Source organism: Myotis myotis, unplaced genomic scaffold (assembly GCF_014108235.1).
Source record: "Myotis myotis isolate mMyoMyo1 unplaced genomic scaffold, mMyoMyo1.p scaffold_m19_p_1, whole genome shotgun sequence".
In the NCBI taxonomy this organism is placed as follows: Eukaryota; Metazoa; Chordata; class Mammalia; order Chiroptera; family Vespertilionidae; genus Myotis; species Myotis myotis.
The window spans coordinates 111,782,220-111,799,528 of record NW_023416313.1 but is presented as its reverse complement, the minus strand read 5'-3'; the positions used below and the strand labels follow the sequence as shown (position 1 = coordinate 111,799,528).

Sequence of the window (17,309 nt, the reverse complement as noted above, 5' to 3'; positions counted from 1 at the left end):
GCTCCAAAGAGGAGCCATTTTGTGTCTAATGAATACTGCGGAGAGATGCCTCTCGCATCTGTCGAGCTCGGCTTCTCCCCACCCTATCCCCTTCGTTGCGCGCCGCACACGATTTATGTTTTTATTTAAGAAAATAAATAAATGAAGAGAGGAGCCGCGGCTAGGGCGGGCGGCCGGCGCCTGGGCGCGGGGAAGTTGAGCTCCGAGGCGGGCGCTCACGTGTAACTCCGCGGGCCTTCCAGCACCGGCTCGCTAGCAGCTCCTCATTAAGATGCGCGGGCGAACGCGGCTCCTAATGAGGGGAAAATATAGATCGGGGGGCGCGCGCCGGGCTCGCGCGCGCCCGCGCGGGTTGGAGCTGCTGGAGTGGGGCTGGGGGCCACCTGGGTCGCCCACGCGGAGTCTCCCGCGGAGGGAGGTGCGGCAGCTCCGGCCTCGGAGCAGCTCTGGAGTCGCTGCCCCGTGGCCTGTCCACCCTGACGCAACCCCGAGCGCAGGAGAGCTGGGCCGTCGGTTTGTGGGCCAATTGGCAGGGATTTGAGTGATGTGTGCGACCGCGCGGGGAGTCCCGGAGTCGCGCGGGGGCGGGTGAGCGTCTGCGTCTCCCGGGGCATGGAGGCTGGCGGCCGAGACACCCGCAGGGTTGCACGCGCCCCTCCACGGGCCCTCCGCGACGCTGGGACACTGGCGGGACAGGCCGAGGAAACCGGGTCGGAACTCGGAGCTCCCGGGCCGGGCCGGGGCATGGTCACCACCTCATCCCCTACCCTACATCCCTGCCTCGGCTCGCGGTGAGGAACTGCGGCCGGGGCTCCGCTGTTCCCAGCGGGAGAGAACCCCCGGTGGGGGCAGCGCGAATTGAGCTGTTTGTCCGCGGGCAGCAGGCCCTTCCTTCGGAGCTGCCCGCCTAGCAAGAGTTCCCCAGACTTCTCTTTGCAGGCAACCGCTGCACATCAAAGAAGTCGTTATTTGGCTTTCCGAAAAGAAAGACCAAAGAACAAAGACTAGCTGGGGGCCATGGGGGGAGGGGGGCAAGAGGAGTAAAGAAAGGGACACCCTCAGTTCCGAGCCGAGTTGGGAGGCAACTTTGGGAGCCACCATTTTCTCCGTCCTAAATCTTGTGAAGTGAAAACATTAACGTGACAAAGTGATTTTGTTTGTTTTATAGTATCTAATTGGGCTGCTCTGCAGACCTAATGAGATTAAAGGGAGGAATCGTTTGCCGCCACTGCAGAATAAACTGATACATTACACCAGCCACAGGTTTTCAGGACTGTACAGCTTGTCTTTTTTCCTTTTGTTGTTATTCCTGTTCTCTCTTTCCTCCTTCCGCCAAATAATTGTTAGTAGACCGAGGGGGGGCGGGGAGAGGTGGAAAAAACCTCTAGCAGTCCAGGGCTATAATATATATCTATTTATTATGTGTCTTTCGGTTAATTCCTGATCTGAGGAGCGCTGTTTTTCACTCCCAAGCTAAAGTCACCAGCGGGTAGGGCCTGATTGCTACTTTTCATGCATAGTTTTAGACACAAGAGGGCATTGTGACGTAGGGCCCGGCGGCGCCCAGTCGCAGGCCGAGTCTGATGGCCCCACGTGGGGGCCCTGCGCTCCCATTGGCCAGCGCGGGTAGAAGCTGCCACATTATTTTGTTACTTTTCAGTCCCTATTTGGAACTGCTCTCGCGGCAGTTCAGACCTCGTGCTTGTCCCCCCTCGCCTGTCTGTGTGTGGTATCCGCAGGTCCGAGGCACTTTTTGGCGTGTGTGTGTGTGTGTGTGTGTGTGTGTGTGTTGGGTGTGTGTTTAGGGGGTTTGTCGTGGCGCAGAGCGGAGAGCTGAGCCGAGCCGAGGGGAAGGAAGGAAGCCACAGAGCTCCCGGGTCTCCGGCTACGTCTCCCTCCAGCCTTCTGCCTGCGCGCTCCGAGGCGACTGTGGCGGCGCTGAGCGCTCCTCGCTGGAGACAGGGCGCTGCAGCTGGGAACGGCGTGGACCCTTTGCGGAGGCTTTCTGTGCCGCTGGAGTTAGGATACCAGGTCGGCTGATTTGCACCCACTGAGCCGGAGTTTTCTTCTCGGCCCTGGGAAGGGCTAGCGGCGGCGGCGGCGGCGGCGGCGGCAGCAGTAGCAGACGGAACAGCAGGCTCTCCTCTCCGAGGGGGGGCGTCGGAGCGCCCGCTCCGGGCTCCCGCCCTCACCCTCCAGCGTTCCTGAGGCCCCTACCCGCCACCTCGGAGCCGGCCTTCTTCCTCTTCTCGCCGACAGCCGCCTCTGGGTTCGGACCCGCGCGCCACCAATGCTGGGTCTGCCCCGGGGCGTCCCCGTCCCACCTCAGTGATTGGAGGGGACCCGCGCTCGCCCCTGGAGGGGCCCTGGCCTCGGGACCCCGTGCCGGACCCGCCGGGGAGGAGACAATGTCCACGCAGCCCCCGGTTCTGACGCGCTCCACGCAGTCGGGAGAAGGCGGCCGGCCACAGCCCGCTGAGTCCTAGGCTCACAAAGCCCGCGCCCGCCGCCCGACCTCGGCGCCCGCCGACGACTTTGCCGCCAGCTCCGCGGTTCTTTGTCTCCGCTTGGGTGGGCGCCCGACTCTGGGATTTCGCTGTGAGAGCGGGCTGGGGGGGCCGGGGGCGAGCTCTCGGTTTGCCGGCCGCCCCCCGCTCGGGCTTGGCTCCCCCCTCCCCCGCATCTCCCCGGCCCGGACTCTCGGCGCTTCCACTCTCTGGGAATCACGACCCCTCCCTGCCATGTATCCGCAAGGCAGACATCCGGTGAGTAATTGCAACTCGGTCTAAGCATCTATCATGGCAGGGTAAACGGGGCAGTTTATCTGGCACCTCCATTTTGCTTGTTGCTACCTTTCTGGTGTGTGTGTGTGTGTGTGTGTGTGTGTGTGTGCGTGCGCGCGCGCACTGCGCGCACACGCACGCGCGTTCATACAAAGAGGATGGGGGTGCCTTTGAGAGAGGAGGCTCATTCTGCCCGGGAGTGGGGGTGGGGGGGCGCTGCCTGTGTTCCAGAGACCTGTTTGTTTTCACGCTGTTCCCTGCTCCCTCGCTTAAGTCTCCCAACTCATCCTTGTGTCTCCCCTGCCCCATCTTACTTGGGAATGGGGGATCCCTTCGTTACAGAGGTGGAAGCTCTACAGCCAATCGCAAGAGATTGGGGTGTCCCCCCTCCCGCCCCATCCCCATCTGGGAGCTGAGAAACTTGCTGGGAAGGTGGGGGTCTGTGAGAATGGCCTCTCTGGTGGGGTGAGGATGGGGTGGGGGGAAGCCGAGGGCGGCTGCTGAGGGGCCCAGGCCTCATGGAGCCCCAGCTGATGTCCCCCGCCCCCATTCCTCCCTCCCTGTCTTGTCTTTGCGGTCTTCAGGCTCCCCATCAACCCGGACAGCCGGGATTTAAATTCACAGTGGCTGAGTCTTGTGACAGGATCAAAGACGAATTCCAGTTTCTGCAAGCTCAGTATCACAGGTAAGGCCTTGGGGGCCGGCCTGGGCTGGTGGGGAGAGGAGTCCCTGCCGTGGCTTCTGCCACCCCCGCTGAGGCTTGGGGGTGGCCGGGCCTCTGCCTTTTGTTTCCCCTTTCCAAGTGCGTTGCTTTAACCCTTCTCGACCCGCAGACTTCCAGCTCCCCGCACAGCCCGCAGGGTCCCCAGGGTGAGGGTAGGAGCCTTGGGTAGGCTCGCTCTGGGTTCTGGGGGTAGAGAGCCAGCATCAGGGACCTGCCTCCCTGTGGCCCTATCAGTCTCCTCACTTGACCGCGGGAAGTTTTCATTTTTTCACTCTCCCTCCGACCGGAGGCTTTGGGGTAATGGGGTACCCAGGGGGGCATCAGGGAAGTGAAAAGTGGCTCTCAGAGGCCCTCCTTTGGGGCCTCGGGGTGGCTGTGCAGGCCCCAGGCCTGAGCTGGCTGCTCCTGCTCTTGCAGCCTCAAAGTGGAATACGACAAGCTGGCGAACGAGAAGACAGAGATGCAACGCCATTATGTGATGGTGAGAGGCGGTGAGGGCCGGCCTGGCGGGCGCAGGCGGGCGGGCTGGCAGGCAGACTGGAGTCCTGGGGGCGGGTGCAATCTTAGTGTGCCTTCTGAGCCTTCCCAGCCTCCTTCAGCCGGCTACTTGGGGGATGGTGGGGGCTACTTGGAGGAGGGTGGGCGAGAGGAGAGGCAGAAAGAGAAACCCAAACCCCAGGCCCGGCATTTCTGCCCTGCCTTTGTGCCCCTTTAGTTCATGTTTTGAAGGTTTCCCAGAGGACTGGTTGCCCTGTCTTGGCGAGTAGGACAGGACCCCACATCAGGGTTGGATAAAAATTTCCCTTAGAGCCCTCTTGGGAGTGTTTGGAAACTTTGCAGCCCAGGGATCTAGCCAGTGGGCTATAAAACCCTCCCTCCTATCCATTTCCTTCCCCAGACATTTCTGAGTGGAGGAAGAGCCTCCACTGCCCTCTCAGGGATTTCCCAACTGAGAATCTTATCAGCCCTGGGCAGTAGATGGCCATTCTCCCCTTTTCCCAGTGTCTGTTCCAGCGGGTTTACATCATCCGTCTGTGAGAGGGCATGGAAAGCACTTAAGCGCCTCCCTGAACTGCTTTCCACATAAGAGGCCTTCGACACATTGCTAAATAACTCTCAGAGGACAAGAGGGTCCCAGTGTACACACGATTCCCTGTTGAACCCGAACCTTGTATAAACAGGATATATGGCACATGTGCTTGTGGAAGGGAGGGCCCAGCTTCTCTGACTACTGTATGTATAATGTTCTTGAGAACAGCACTTGCTGGTGTTCAGCCCTTAAACCACACTATTACTGGCTGGGGTTTGATTTAAACTTCTTTAGCAAATGTATCATGAAAGTACAGTTTGACCAAAACTTTCCCAAAAGCTGATTTAGGAAAATGGAGAGATTTCTGAGTTGTATGTTAATGTAGTTCTTTTCACTTTTAGTACTATGAGATGTCCTATGGCTTGAACATTGAAATGCACAAGCAGGTAAGTAATTTTCTTTAAAAAAATTATATATATATATATATATATATATATATATATATATATATATCAAAAATTTAAAAACATATACCATACATGGTTTCTTATGGCCCCTTCTGTTTGAAAATGAGCCTACTTCTTCTCTTCCTCCTACTTCACCTGGAAGAATGAACGGATTGAGTCCTTGAAATGCAGGGTCTGAGGCTTTGCTAATTTCTTGGACATTGAGCTTTCAAGCTTGTCATATTTGTTCTGGTCTCGAGGATAAAGGGGCAAAGGGAAAGTTGTACCTTCAGGGTCTGCTTTTGAACTCCTGAAGCCCAGAGGTGGCTGGCTGCTTTTATCTGTTTTAATGTAAAATTCTCAAGAGGAAATACAGGAGGGGTGTGTGTGCGCGCAAAAATGTGATGTTCTGCCTTGATAAGATTTAACTTCAAGAGTTTTAAAAGCCAAGCTGAGCTGTCAAAACTTAAAGGGAACAAGTCACTAACTGCTTAAAAATATAACTGGAATGAAATAAAACCCTAATGCTCTGTCTGCATTTATGAGGGAACTTTCTCAGCTCTTTCTTAATTTGAAAGCAGTCTCCTTCCCATTTTACAGAGAAGGAAGGTGAACTGGAGAGGCGAAGTAACTTGCCCAGGGGCAGCCTGGCCAGGACTTTTGAGATGACTGGGAGTTGAGCTCACCTTTGAAATCCTGAAGTCAAACCAGTTTAGCTAGTATGGTGCTGCTTGATGGATATGTAAACTACTCATATTGTCACTCTTCTAATAACAGTATACCTCAAACTGAGCAAATACAAACACCCTTTATCTGGGTGCATATCAGTAAGTAGTCCCTGGTGCTAGGCTGGGCTGTGGGAGAGGCCTGTTTGTGTATTTGTGTTCCGAGGAGAGGCTGCCTATAATTTGGCTTGGCCAACGATTAGTGTTGGCATGTATAAATGGCACAGGCCTGTTGTTCTTTTTAACAATTGGTGTTCTTGAAATCTCAGAAGGCTCTTGACTCATGCTAGCTTTTGGTGACCGTGACTTGAATGGATTTTCTGCTGTAAATTAACAGCCGTTTACAAGGTTTTGCTCTTTCAGGGGGCAGGACCCAGGGCAGGTGAGAAGGGCAGGTGATCTCTGGAATGCTCCAAGATTCCTGTCTGCTCCAGTGGCTGGCATAGAGCCTTGTGAAACTTAGTTTCCTTTCCCCTCCTGGAGGGAGCCCCAGTGTTGGGTGAAGGGCAGCCAGAAAGGGGCCAGAGTTTACTGAGCAATGTGGGAAGTCAGCTTGTGGCTTCCTGAGGGATTAGCTCTTTAGGAATGCACATGAAGGCTACCAGGTTTTCACCCCTTGAGCCACAGAAATCATAAACAGATACCGCTTTGCATGTAAAAGTTTCTTCTCAGGAGATTGGTTCTGCCCAACTTGAGGTGGAACTGACTGGTTCTGATTTGTGTGATAAGATTGCATGAAGTGGAACTGGGGTCCCAGGTGTTCATGGACCTTGGGGTCTTATGCAAGGTGCCACCCCCTCCCTTTCTCTACCTCCTCTTCTTTTTCCCTCAGTGCTTAGTATCTTGGGTGTGTTTAAAGAGGGTAATTGCACTCAGGTTTAAAATTTATAGCAGTAGTTATTCTAAGAGCTTCATAATTAAGGTGTAATATGTTGTTGCATGTTGAGGTCTGAATGGGTGGTGTTCCCTGTGTGTGTGAGTGGATGGTTCTTTGGCACAGAAAGTCTGCCTTGGTTGGCAGAGCAAAGTTGTTCCCAGAGTCCTTAGGACACTGAACTCAGGAAGAGTTGACCACCTTAACACATTTGGTGGTGGGGTTTGTATAAGAGCAGCTGTGTGCATCTGGGACCTCTGGCCATTCCCCAAACAGAGTTCTTAAGGGGAGAATGCCTGAGGTTTGGCTACATTGTCTCATTTAATCCTGTCAGTTGCCAGAGGCAGATAGATTCTCCATCCCCTTTTTGTAGGTGAGGAAACGAAGGCTTCAGGGGTGCCAAGAAGGTAGACCTGGGACTCAAATCCAGGCCACCTTTGCCTTCCAGCCTCAGTCCCCATTGGCTTCCCAGCATGATGATGTGTGCTCTTGAAGGCTGTGCCTTTGCAGGGTTTATGGCAATCTCTGGGTTGGGTGAAATCACCCATGGCTGTAGGAACAAAGAGACAAGGAGGTGAAGAAACCTCTGCAGAAAAGTGCAACCCTGGCCGAAAGGGGCTGGCCACTCCCTGGGCTTGCGAGCTTTGTGCAGAAGAAAATCCAGCCACTAATTGTAGAGTGGGTCTTGGGTGCATTTGGCGGATGGTGGTTAGGCCTGAGCAAACAAGTTTATCAGCTGACCTGTTTAGCGGTTGACTGGTGTTTTATCTGCACACACAATCAAGTGACTGGAGTGCTTGAATTATTCATGCAGTGTCCTGCCCTCTAGACTTGACTGTTCGTGTGATTACATCTGCTTGGAACAAACAGGCTGGATTCTTCATCTTTAAGCTCAGGGCTGGGGGTGGGGACTGTCTGTACTTCTTTATATAATAGATGATCTCCTGAGCTAGCACCTTGGGAAGTGTGGCGGCCCTCAGCCTGTTCTCACACACATCCTCACACCAGCACCACCACTGGAACACAGGTTCTGCCAAATGGGCCCTGTATTGACAGAGGGCAGCTGATGAGGTGTGTCCAGCCCATTTTCATTTTACTGAGAGGTTAAACTCACTGTGGCTGGCTTCTCTCCTGGCCGTTTCACTGTCTCCCTCTCATTCTTTTTCCAAGCTGTCAAACCCCAGAGAAGTAATAAATGGTTTCTCCTCTCACTCTTCTACCTCCGTCCCTAATTATGGTAAAGCAAAAATCACAGGCCTGGCCTGGGACTTGAAGAGGTCACTGACCCCTCCAAGCCCTTGCTTCCAGACATAATGTCAAGAGTGATTCAGCGAGGCAGGGAAGAGAGGATGGCTGACCAGCTCATCAGTTTCCATCTTATTCTTGTGCAGGCTTTGCAGCGTCAGCCACAAATCACAAAGCCACTTAGAAACAAGCACCTGAGAGCAACTGTTGTGCCTTGGGTTTGAGGCCCTGACTCTGTGAGACACTGGGTCAGGCCACCTCCACTGGTGAGCACTGAGGGTTTGAAAGAGGACTTGAGGCATTTTATTTGGGGGCAGCCTTATGCCAACACTGTGTGGTCAGCTTTTTCTGGAAACTGAGCAACTCTTTCTCTAAGTTTCCTTTTGCCATGCTGGAACTGGGGGAACCCTGTGGCTTCTCATTCAAACCTTTCAAGGTACAGATTAGGAAACTGAGGCCCAGCGGGGGAGCTGATGCATCCTGACTCATCCAGCCCCTTGTTAGCAGCAGAGCTGCCACTGAAGCCTTTTCTCCCAACCCCAGGTCTCCTCAGCAAGACTCAAGAAATGAAGAGTGCTCGGGTACTAATAGCACTCTGTGCCTTTAATTACTATTGCTTTTTTCTGTGCTGTTATCTCAAGAGGCTAAGGCTACAAACCTGGTTACACCAAAGTCCAAAGTACCCCACTTTGGGTTGTATAACCATATCAGCTGAACCCTCTCCCCACCGTCCTCATCTGAATTGCCAGTTATTTGCACAATTAATGATTTGAGGTGCGAATGATACATGGAATGTATAAGTAGTAAAGATCCCAGAGGTAAGGTTCATGGATGAGGTAAAGCGGTAAAACCTGTCAATTTTTTACTCAGGGACACAGAAAGCCATGGTGATGGCCATGAACATGGGGCTGAGGGAGAGGTGGGAAATCTCCATGTCATCTACCCCTCTGGGTCCTCTCACATAAGTAGTAAGGGGCTTGGGCTGGAAAATCTCCTGGTAGGACAGCTTGAAGTTCTGTGACCAATGTGAGGGTGTGGGTGGCCAGAGGGAGCCAGCAGGTGGCGAGATTACAAAGACCTTGCCCAGGAGTAGTCTGTCTTGGTAGGGAGAAGGTGGCACCACTCCCAAAGTTGAAGGGGACACAGGTACTTACGCTGGGGCAGTGCCTATTTGTGTGGCACCTGTGTTGAGCTAAGAAGGAATCCCAGTATCAGTTTGGCCACAGTGCTGGCATCTAAGAACCCCTCTGCACTCTGGTTTCCATCTGACTTTTCCCTGGAACAGTCTCCTCCAATCACACAGCTCCTCTCACTGTCCTGGGTCCCTGCCTTACTCAGCTGTGGTCTCGACTGAGCTCAAAGCTCTCTTCATTCTGCCCTGTCCACCCAGGAGGAGACCCACCCCCCATCTTCCAGGCTGTCACTCCGGCCTCTCTGAGTGCGATGTGGTGCTTCCCTGGGTCTTTTTCTTCTACATGTGATCACTGAATGACCTGGGAGATGGACAGATGCTCCCTTGTCTACCGATCAAGGAAACTGCCTGGGAGGGAACCTGGCTTCTAAGTTAAGACTCCTTCCATGGACTCTCTGCCCAGAGCTCTTTCTCTGGATTCCTTCCTCCTGACCTCATGTAGGAAGGGTCTAGTCCAGGGGTGGGCAAACTTTTTGATTCGAGGGCCACAATGGGTTCTTAAACTGGACCGGAGGGCCGGAACAAAAGCATGGATGGAGTGTTTGTGTGAACTAATATAAATTCAAAGTAAACATCATTACATAAAAGGGTACGGTCTTTTTTTTTTTTAGTTCATTTCAAACGGGCCGGATCCGGCCGGCGGGCTGTAGTTTGCCCACCCCTGGTCTAGTCTGTGTCAGGCCCTTCATTTCCATTTTGTTTTGGAGTGAGTCAATCAAGGAGTGAATCCCCTTTTCTTCCTGCGTAGGAAAATGTTGTCCTGTCCCATCTGCTGTACAAAATCCTGGGACACCGGGAAGAAAAAGGTCATCAGTATCAGTGGGGTTTCCTCTGCGATCTGGCATCCGTGATGCCTTCTCACACTTCATTATCTCATTTCTGTAGTAATGGGCTAAGGTCCTCTGTTGGGGTCTCTCATGTGCACTTAGCACATGGTAGGTGCTCAGTAAACCCACTGGTTTTTCTTTACTGAGAGGGTAGAATTCTGATTCCCTGAGCCCTGTGTGTAGGAAGTGGAGGTTTTAAGTGTGGGCTGGCCTCTGGCTCTGCAGGCTTCCTCCACAGCTCAGCATCCAGTTTCTTCATCAGTCAAATGAGGGGGCTGGCTTCATTCCCAAAACGGTGATTAGGGACCTGGGATGTGCCGGGTGTGGGCTGGGGCTGGTGAATGAGACACCCTTCCTTCCACTAGGGAGTCAGGCATCTAAATAAGTCATTGCAATGCAGTGAGGTAAGTGCTAATATGGCCGAGTGACACAGGAGCAGAACAGCTTATTCCTCCTGGGAAAGGGGAGTCGGGTCGAGGACTGCACCAGGGCTGTTACTTGAGCCGCATCTTAGAGGGAGGGCAGGGGTTTATTAGGCAGAAGCCATTGGAGACTCCTCCAGAAGCGGCAACAGTGCGTAGAGAGGCAGTGAGTGTGTTCCGGAAGCCACAAGTCCACAAGTCTTCAGCGTAGTGTGGAGGGGGGTTCCACTTGGGGAGTGAGGCGAGGTGGTGACATTTTGCAGGAGTGATCTCCAAGGACTCCTGCTCTCACACTCCCGACTCTGTGGCTCCTGCGTCCCCATATGGCTCTGGGCTGGCCCGAGTCCATCTGCCTGGGGTGGGGGTGGGGGATGCTCTGTGTCTGCGGCCTCCCCCGTCTGTGTCCTCATTGGAATACTCTGGGTTGAACTTTATTTCCTAATGTGGCATTGTCTCCTTTCTCATATGGGTAATTCTGTAATGACTGGTTGTGACCCGCCCCTCCCCCATATTTAATTCTCATCAGCCCAGCTCTCCACTTTGCTATTAATGATAGCAGCCAGCAAAATAGCTTTCAACATGCCATTGACAGTCTGGTTTAAGAGCGCACTTGAAGTAGTGCTAGACAGCTGAAAGCACCCATAATTGTGTACCAGAGTGAGAACTGCGTGCTCAAGGGCCTTGTTTTTATATGCTTAAAGGGACAATATCTTGTTTTCAATAAATGCTCTCTGAGACTCACAGCCAAGATGCTTTCTTCCCTTCTCTCTTTGCCTTTCTCCGTTGGCGATTTCTTTTCTTTCTCTTGCCTTTCAAAGTAAATGTTCCCCCTTAAGTGGGGGCTAAGGAGAAACTTCTTCTGGAAGAGGGCGTTTCCTGCTGTCACATAAGTAAGGATGATTTCCTAGGTTTGTTGCTTTGAGTCATCCCTTGCAGCGCCTCCCCCGTGAGGGTCCTTAGGACCTGGCATTTCTCACCAACATTGATTTTGAGTTCTTTTGTTTGCTAAGGAAGTTGCACAGTCAGCACAGCACAGGCAGCAGGCAGGCCTCCTCGCTGTCACTGAATGTTTAGGCAGAGGCCACCTTTGTGGGGGTTGTGGGGGGTGGGTCCTCCTTTTGGAGAGTCGGATCAGGGACCTTTCAGCCCCTTTCAAATCAGATTCTAGGCGGCTGTTCTTGTGCAGAGGCCCCTCTTGAAATGGGAGGGTGAGTGGGGAAGAGATTTATATTCTCAAGTGGAGGCTCATCCAGGCTTCGGGAGTTACTCAGGGGTCCCATTTACTCAACCCTGAAGATTTTGCCTGAGAACAAATGCCTCCCCCCCTTTCACTCCAGCCAACTTCATTACTTTGAAAATGCAACAACCGTTTGTTTTGGGAAGTCTCCCTTCACCGCACTGTCACCAAAGCTTCCCTTAAGCAGTTGCATCCTTTGAAGGGTATAGAAAGAGCCACATTCCCAGTGCTGGGAGGGCCAGGGGTGGGGCTGAGAGGCAGGCAAGCCCTGCTCGCTCTGGAGTCTGGAGTCTGGCTATGGCTGCTGCCCTGTTCTCTCAGAGGCCGGCTGCCCTTCATTTACCCACCATGTGAGTGACAGAGAATGGGGTTGGGGATCCTGGGGCAGCTGCCACCACCACCAAATAACCTCAGGAAGAAGGCCTTTGTTGAGGATAAAGAGTTTGGAAATTTTGATCTTCCAAATATTGTTAGTTATAATAATATAACCCCAAGTAGCACTTGATTGTTCATATAGCAGTTTAGGCATTTTCATTTTAGGAACCTAAAATAATAGGCTTTTGGGTCTGGGGCAAGCAAACGCCAGAATGAAAGCATCAGAGCATGATGTGACTGTACTGGGGTGTGAAGACGACCTGCATACTTCCAGGGCCCCGGAGGCCTGTGTTCTTAAATTGGGGCTGGCGTCAGGGTGGGGACAGGAGTGTGGGTTGACAAGGCTCTGAGCTCCCTGAGGAACGGGACCTTTGGTGTTCGCTGAAGCCCATCAGCCCTGCGTGCTGCTTGGCCTCGTACTTGGGTGCACAGAGTGCATTTTGTGGACGACTCGAGTAAGATTATGTTCCAGGTTGGGGTTCTCCCTAACCCTGTATAGCATTTTGAACTTCTTGGGAAGGAAGGAAGGAAGGCTGGCTTTCTCGGGTTCCTGAAAGAAGCCTGCCAGTGTAAAAGTTGTTTGTAGAAAGAAATGTGTCATAAACCTTTTTCCAAGTGTGTTTAATGTAGCTGGAGCATTTTTTTTCCCATCTCACATTATGGATAGGTTAAGTGTGAGAGGGTACGAAAGGGGGAGGTGAGAAAAGAGATAGCTAGGAGGAGAGATGATAAGAGAGATTTGGGGATATTTGGTGAACATGCTGCATTTGGATTACAAGAAGGCACTGAGTAGCAGGAAGCCAGGGTCCATGGCTTGGAGGTAAATTAGTAAGTATGCTTGTCATGTCTTAGGTGTCTATTTGGGTGTGGAGTTTAAAGTGTTGTGGCCTTATCTCATTGCCCTTCTAAATCCTTGATAACCGTTATTCATAGCTCAATTTGGTTTTTTTTGTTTGGGTTTTAATTATTTTTCTAAAATCTATTTTTATTGATTTCAGAGAGGAAAAGAGAGGGAGAGGTAGAAGCACCCGTGATGAGAGAGAATCATTGATCTGCTGCCTTCAGCACGCTCTGTACTGGGGATCAAGCCCTCAACCTGGGCATGTGCCCTGACTGGGAATCGAACCATGACCTCCTGGTTCATAGGTCGATGCTCAACCACCAAGCCACTCTGGCCAGGCCTGGTTTTAATTCTTAATGAAAACTCTACTAGACCACTGGATAGCAGTTTGGGAGGAGGTGGGTTTGAGAGGGAGCTAGTCATAAAAACAAGTTTCTAGTAACTGATTTTGATTTTGGTGGCCTATGAAATGCCACCGCTCCTGCCTTCCTTGTTTGGGGTGAGAGGACCCTCTGGCCCTTTAAGGAACACACATACATGCTCTTTGGTTGTGAACTTGGTGGTAGGTGGATAAAATGGGGCTCTGTTTCTGCCCACAGTCTGTCCTCTCCCCCTACACCTCATTTTCCCTTCCCTGCCACCCAGGTTTCCTAGAGAGCCCCTGTTCTTTAAAAGTAATGGCCACTGTTTCATTTGCAGTCCTGCCCTCATGGGGAGACCCCCCCCAAAATTTAAGGAGCTGCCTCTGCAAGGGTAATGTGACTTTTACAGTCTGTTGAGGGGCAAAGGGAGACTTTCATAATGTTCCCTGGGCATTAGGTAGGGGTTTGCCATGGCATCCCCAAGGGAGGAATTGAGAATTTTTCCTGCTTGTGGAGAGTTGGCCAATGGAATCTGGGGAGGTGGGGGAGGCTTTAGGAAGTTTTCTGAGGGATGGGAGGGGGAGTGACAGTGCCTGGGATGAATGGACAGTGTTGGGGGAAGGTGTAATCTGAAAAGACTTCCCCTGTTCTGTCTACATAAGCAAGCTCTCTGAGGGCCATCCCCTGGAGTGGGGGTGGGAGGCAAGCAGTTTTTAATGTGTTTTGGGAACCAAGTAATTAAAGTGAACAAATATTTAAAGATCATTGGATCTTGTTAACAGGAAGCCTGGTGGATGGAAAGCCAGAGACTGAGAAATGAAAGTCTCCGTCTTAGAGCTGGGCTTGGCAGTCATCTAGGGCCAGGTCCCTCCCATGGAGAGGTGTCTAGGCCAGTGATGGCGAACCTTTTGAGCTCGGTGTGTCAGCATTTTGAAAAACCCTAACTTAACTCTGGTGCCGTGTCACATATAGACATTTTTTGATATTTGCAACCATAGTAAAACAAAGACTTATATTTTTGATATTTATTTTATATATTTAAATGCCATTTAACAAAGAAAAATCAACCAAAAAAATGAGTTCGCGTGCCACCTCTGACACGCGTGTCACAGGTTCGCCATCACTGGCCTAGTGCTCCTGCGGATGGGGCACTCACTAGTACACAGCACTTAATTCATTTTTGAGATTATCATATTGGACCCAAATCTGCCTCCTTCATGTAACAGAAACTGAGGCCCAAGTGCAGGACATACCTGGACTTGGAATGCAAGATTTTGCGTTGTCAATTCTTCCAAGGTCAGTGACCTAGAATCTTGTCCATCCCCACCGTCCCCCACTTCCTCACTCAGCCTTACTATTTCCAGTTCCCTTATTCCCTAGACTCTTGGCAGACAATATCTGAGATTTCTAGTAGGGTGAGGAAGAGAAGGCAAATTCCTCTCAGGGAAGCACGTGGAAGGGTCACGTCACGAACTCAGGACCCCAGACTCCCTCCCTTTCTAGCTGGGTCAGGGTGAGTGTTTTGTGTCCTCCTGCCATCCGTACCCTGTGTGAAGGACCTGGGGTCTGGTGCCAGCCAGCGTTCCATTTCCTCCCGTGGGAGACAGATCCTCGGGGTCACACCAGGGCTGCGCCTTTTCTTGTACCAAGCCCTCCCAGCATAAAGAATTCAGCAGGCTTCTTTGGAAGCATAAATATTTAATGGTGTTGTAGTTATATATAATTTGATCAATATGTCAGTGCTAAAAGGGCCTTTAAGGAGGCTCACCTATCATTGAGTGATCTGTGATGTAAACCTCCTTAGCCCCTCCAGGAACCGGGGTCATTATCTCCCTTGGCTGCTAAGTGGATCATTTATTTGCTCCCTTCTTAAAGACACTGTGGTGCTGCTTTCCCCTAGAGCAGTGGTTCTCAACCTTGGCTGCACATTAGAATCACCTGGGAATCTTTTTAAAATCCTGATTTCTGGGCCTCAACCTCCGGAAATGCTGTTTCTTTGTTACTAATGTTGTGGCCCCACCCCATAACAAAGAAACAGAATTTCCGGAGGATGAGTCCCAGAAATCAGGATTTTAAAAAGATTCCCAGGTGATTCTAATGTGCAGCCAAGGTTGAGAACCACTGTCCTAGAGCCTGTGGCAGGGATGGATGGGGCCTGGGAATGCCATGCCAACTTTTTCTGGAGGTCTCACCCCTTTCTGTCCCTGGACTTCCGTCCCATCAGCAATAGAATACCTACTTGCTTTATTTCAGCTTGGTCCGAGGAGAAACTGCCTGGCAAGGAATATCATCTTGTAGTCCAGTAATTGAAGGCCTATCAATTTAGAATTGCTTTAGAAATGCAACAGGGTATTTTAATTTAAAGTTGCCCAGACACATTGTTCTGGAATCTTCCAATATTTTATTGCTGGGTGATTTTTGGCACCCAGCTGCTGGAGCCTACTTCTTTTGTACAGCCCCCCAGTCCTCCCTGTGCCCCTGTGATTTTAATTCAAGATGAAGCAGACTCACTTTGAATACCCCAGGACGTGAGTCAGAGAACCAGGTTAAAGCTGATTCAAATTAAAGAACCCCAGCGCGGACCGAGTCCCCACCTCAGACACACATGCTTCTAGAAGAATGACCTGAGGCCCAGCCAGTGGACATGTCTTTCCAGAGGTCACATGGCACGCCAGACCCAGGGCTGAGTAGAAAACCACCATTTCCACATGGCTTGGGAGCGTACGTAACTCACGCTTCACATAGGCAGGTATCTTTTTCCTCACTTCCCTTTTCTCATACGCATCCACAGGCAGGTCTCTGGATTCACAACACACCACACAGATTGTCCCAGGAAGGAATCTTGGGTGTAGAAGTGAACCAGGAGCCCCTGGCTGTCTCACAGACATGGAAACTGCTGTTACTTCCCACTAAATGGTACATCTTGAAAAGGCCTTGCCTGGCTGTCTTCAGCTCACAGCCAGTTTTTTCTTGTGAAGCAGAGAACCCATACAGTGGCTTGAGGGGTTGAGATTGAGGACCTCAGTGCTCCGGCAGTCCCCCTGATGGTCACATTTGAATGGTTCCTCCTATGAAGACTGGTTCTTGGGACTGCGCCCCGGCCTAGCCCACCACCTAGCAACCATCCACCTCTCGAGGTGGCTTGCTTCTTGGCTCATCCTTCAAACTCAGGCCGTGCACTATCTTACTGAGCTTTATGGAGAAAGTGAACGCCACAGAGCAATTCAGGAATGTTTAATATTCTAAACTCTGCCGGTAAGTGGTGGCTCCTGGATCTTATAAGTTATCCAATTCATCCTCCGTTTTACAGACAACAAAATTGAAGCACAGTGGAGGGAAGTGATTTGCCCAAAGCCACACAGCTCGATGGAGGCAGAGCTGGGAAAAGAAATCAGGTCATTTCTGTGTGCCCTTGGGTCATAACATGCTCTTTAAAGTGGTAGGTTGCTCCCTCTCCTTGTTTTTATTTGAGGTTAAAAAGAAGGGTGCCTTCTCAAGAGCTGACTGGTACAACTGCCTGGCAGCTTAAAACTAAATAGTGGAGAGACCGTCCGATGGAAGTGCCTGTCAGCTGTGCCTTGAACAATCAGCTAAATTAAAAAAAAATAATAAAAAAAAATAGGCCAAAGCCTGGCTCGGTGCTGAGGCCAGGGGTAACAGGTTGCTGGGGGTGAGGACCACCAGCACATGCCATCTCCCCTAATTTAGTGTCCTGGGTCAAAGGCCCAGGGGTGGTAAGCAGCAGCAAAGTAGATGCTAGCGTATTGGGAGAGAAATATACTTTAGAATGCTCAAGTACCCTCAGTTTACAGTAAGATGCTTAGAGGTCCTGCTTTAATGAGGAGATGGTGGGGCAGATGGGAGCTCCTAAGGCGCACTGAGCAGATTGCTCTTTGGGAAATTACACTTGCCCCCCACTATCTTGCTTCCTTGTTTATTTGACTAACAATCTCGACAGAGACACAGGGCAGATGTTATTCCAAGAGCCCAGTTGGGAGCTCAGATTCGGAACTTCTCAGGATCTCCGCGCACATTTCTCTGAAGTGCCTGTGTCTAGTAGATTAGTTCCTTCCTAGCAGCACTGTTTTCTACCAGCAAAGCCGCCTTCTTTGAACCATACTTGAAAAGAAACTTTCAAAGGCAGCATCAGGCTCCCCACACGCCTTTTTCCAAAGGAAGCAGTCTTTCTGCCGCAGGCACCTCTCCTCTCCGCTTCACATCTGAGG

General features: G+C 51.5%; 1 protein-coding gene across 24 annotated transcripts in view; it reads left to right on the top strand.

Annotated features, from left to right (window-relative positions):
- Positions 1-1,651: 1,651 nt before the first annotated feature.
- TLE3 (TLE family member 3, transcriptional corepressor) overlaps positions 1,652-17,309 on the top strand; it is a 45,920-nt gene continuing 30,262 nt past the window's right edge. For 15 of the 24 annotated variants that reach the window (XM_036347547.1, XM_036347517.1, XM_036347431.1 and 12 more), the window contains exons 1-4: positions 1,653-2,765; positions 3,368-3,468; positions 3,925-3,988; positions 4,939-4,983. In XM_036347547.1, coding sequence (XP_036203440.1) covers positions 2,742-2,765; positions 3,368-3,468; positions 3,925-3,988; positions 4,939-4,983 — 234 coding nt within the window. In that variant the 5' untranslated portion in view covers positions 1,653-2,741. Of the gene's footprint in view, positions 2,766-3,367; positions 3,469-3,924; positions 3,989-4,938; positions 4,984-17,309 lie in introns of those variants that run through there. The other 9 variants (XM_036347538.1, XM_036347474.1, XM_036347480.1 and 6 more) reach the window with 4 other exon arrangements.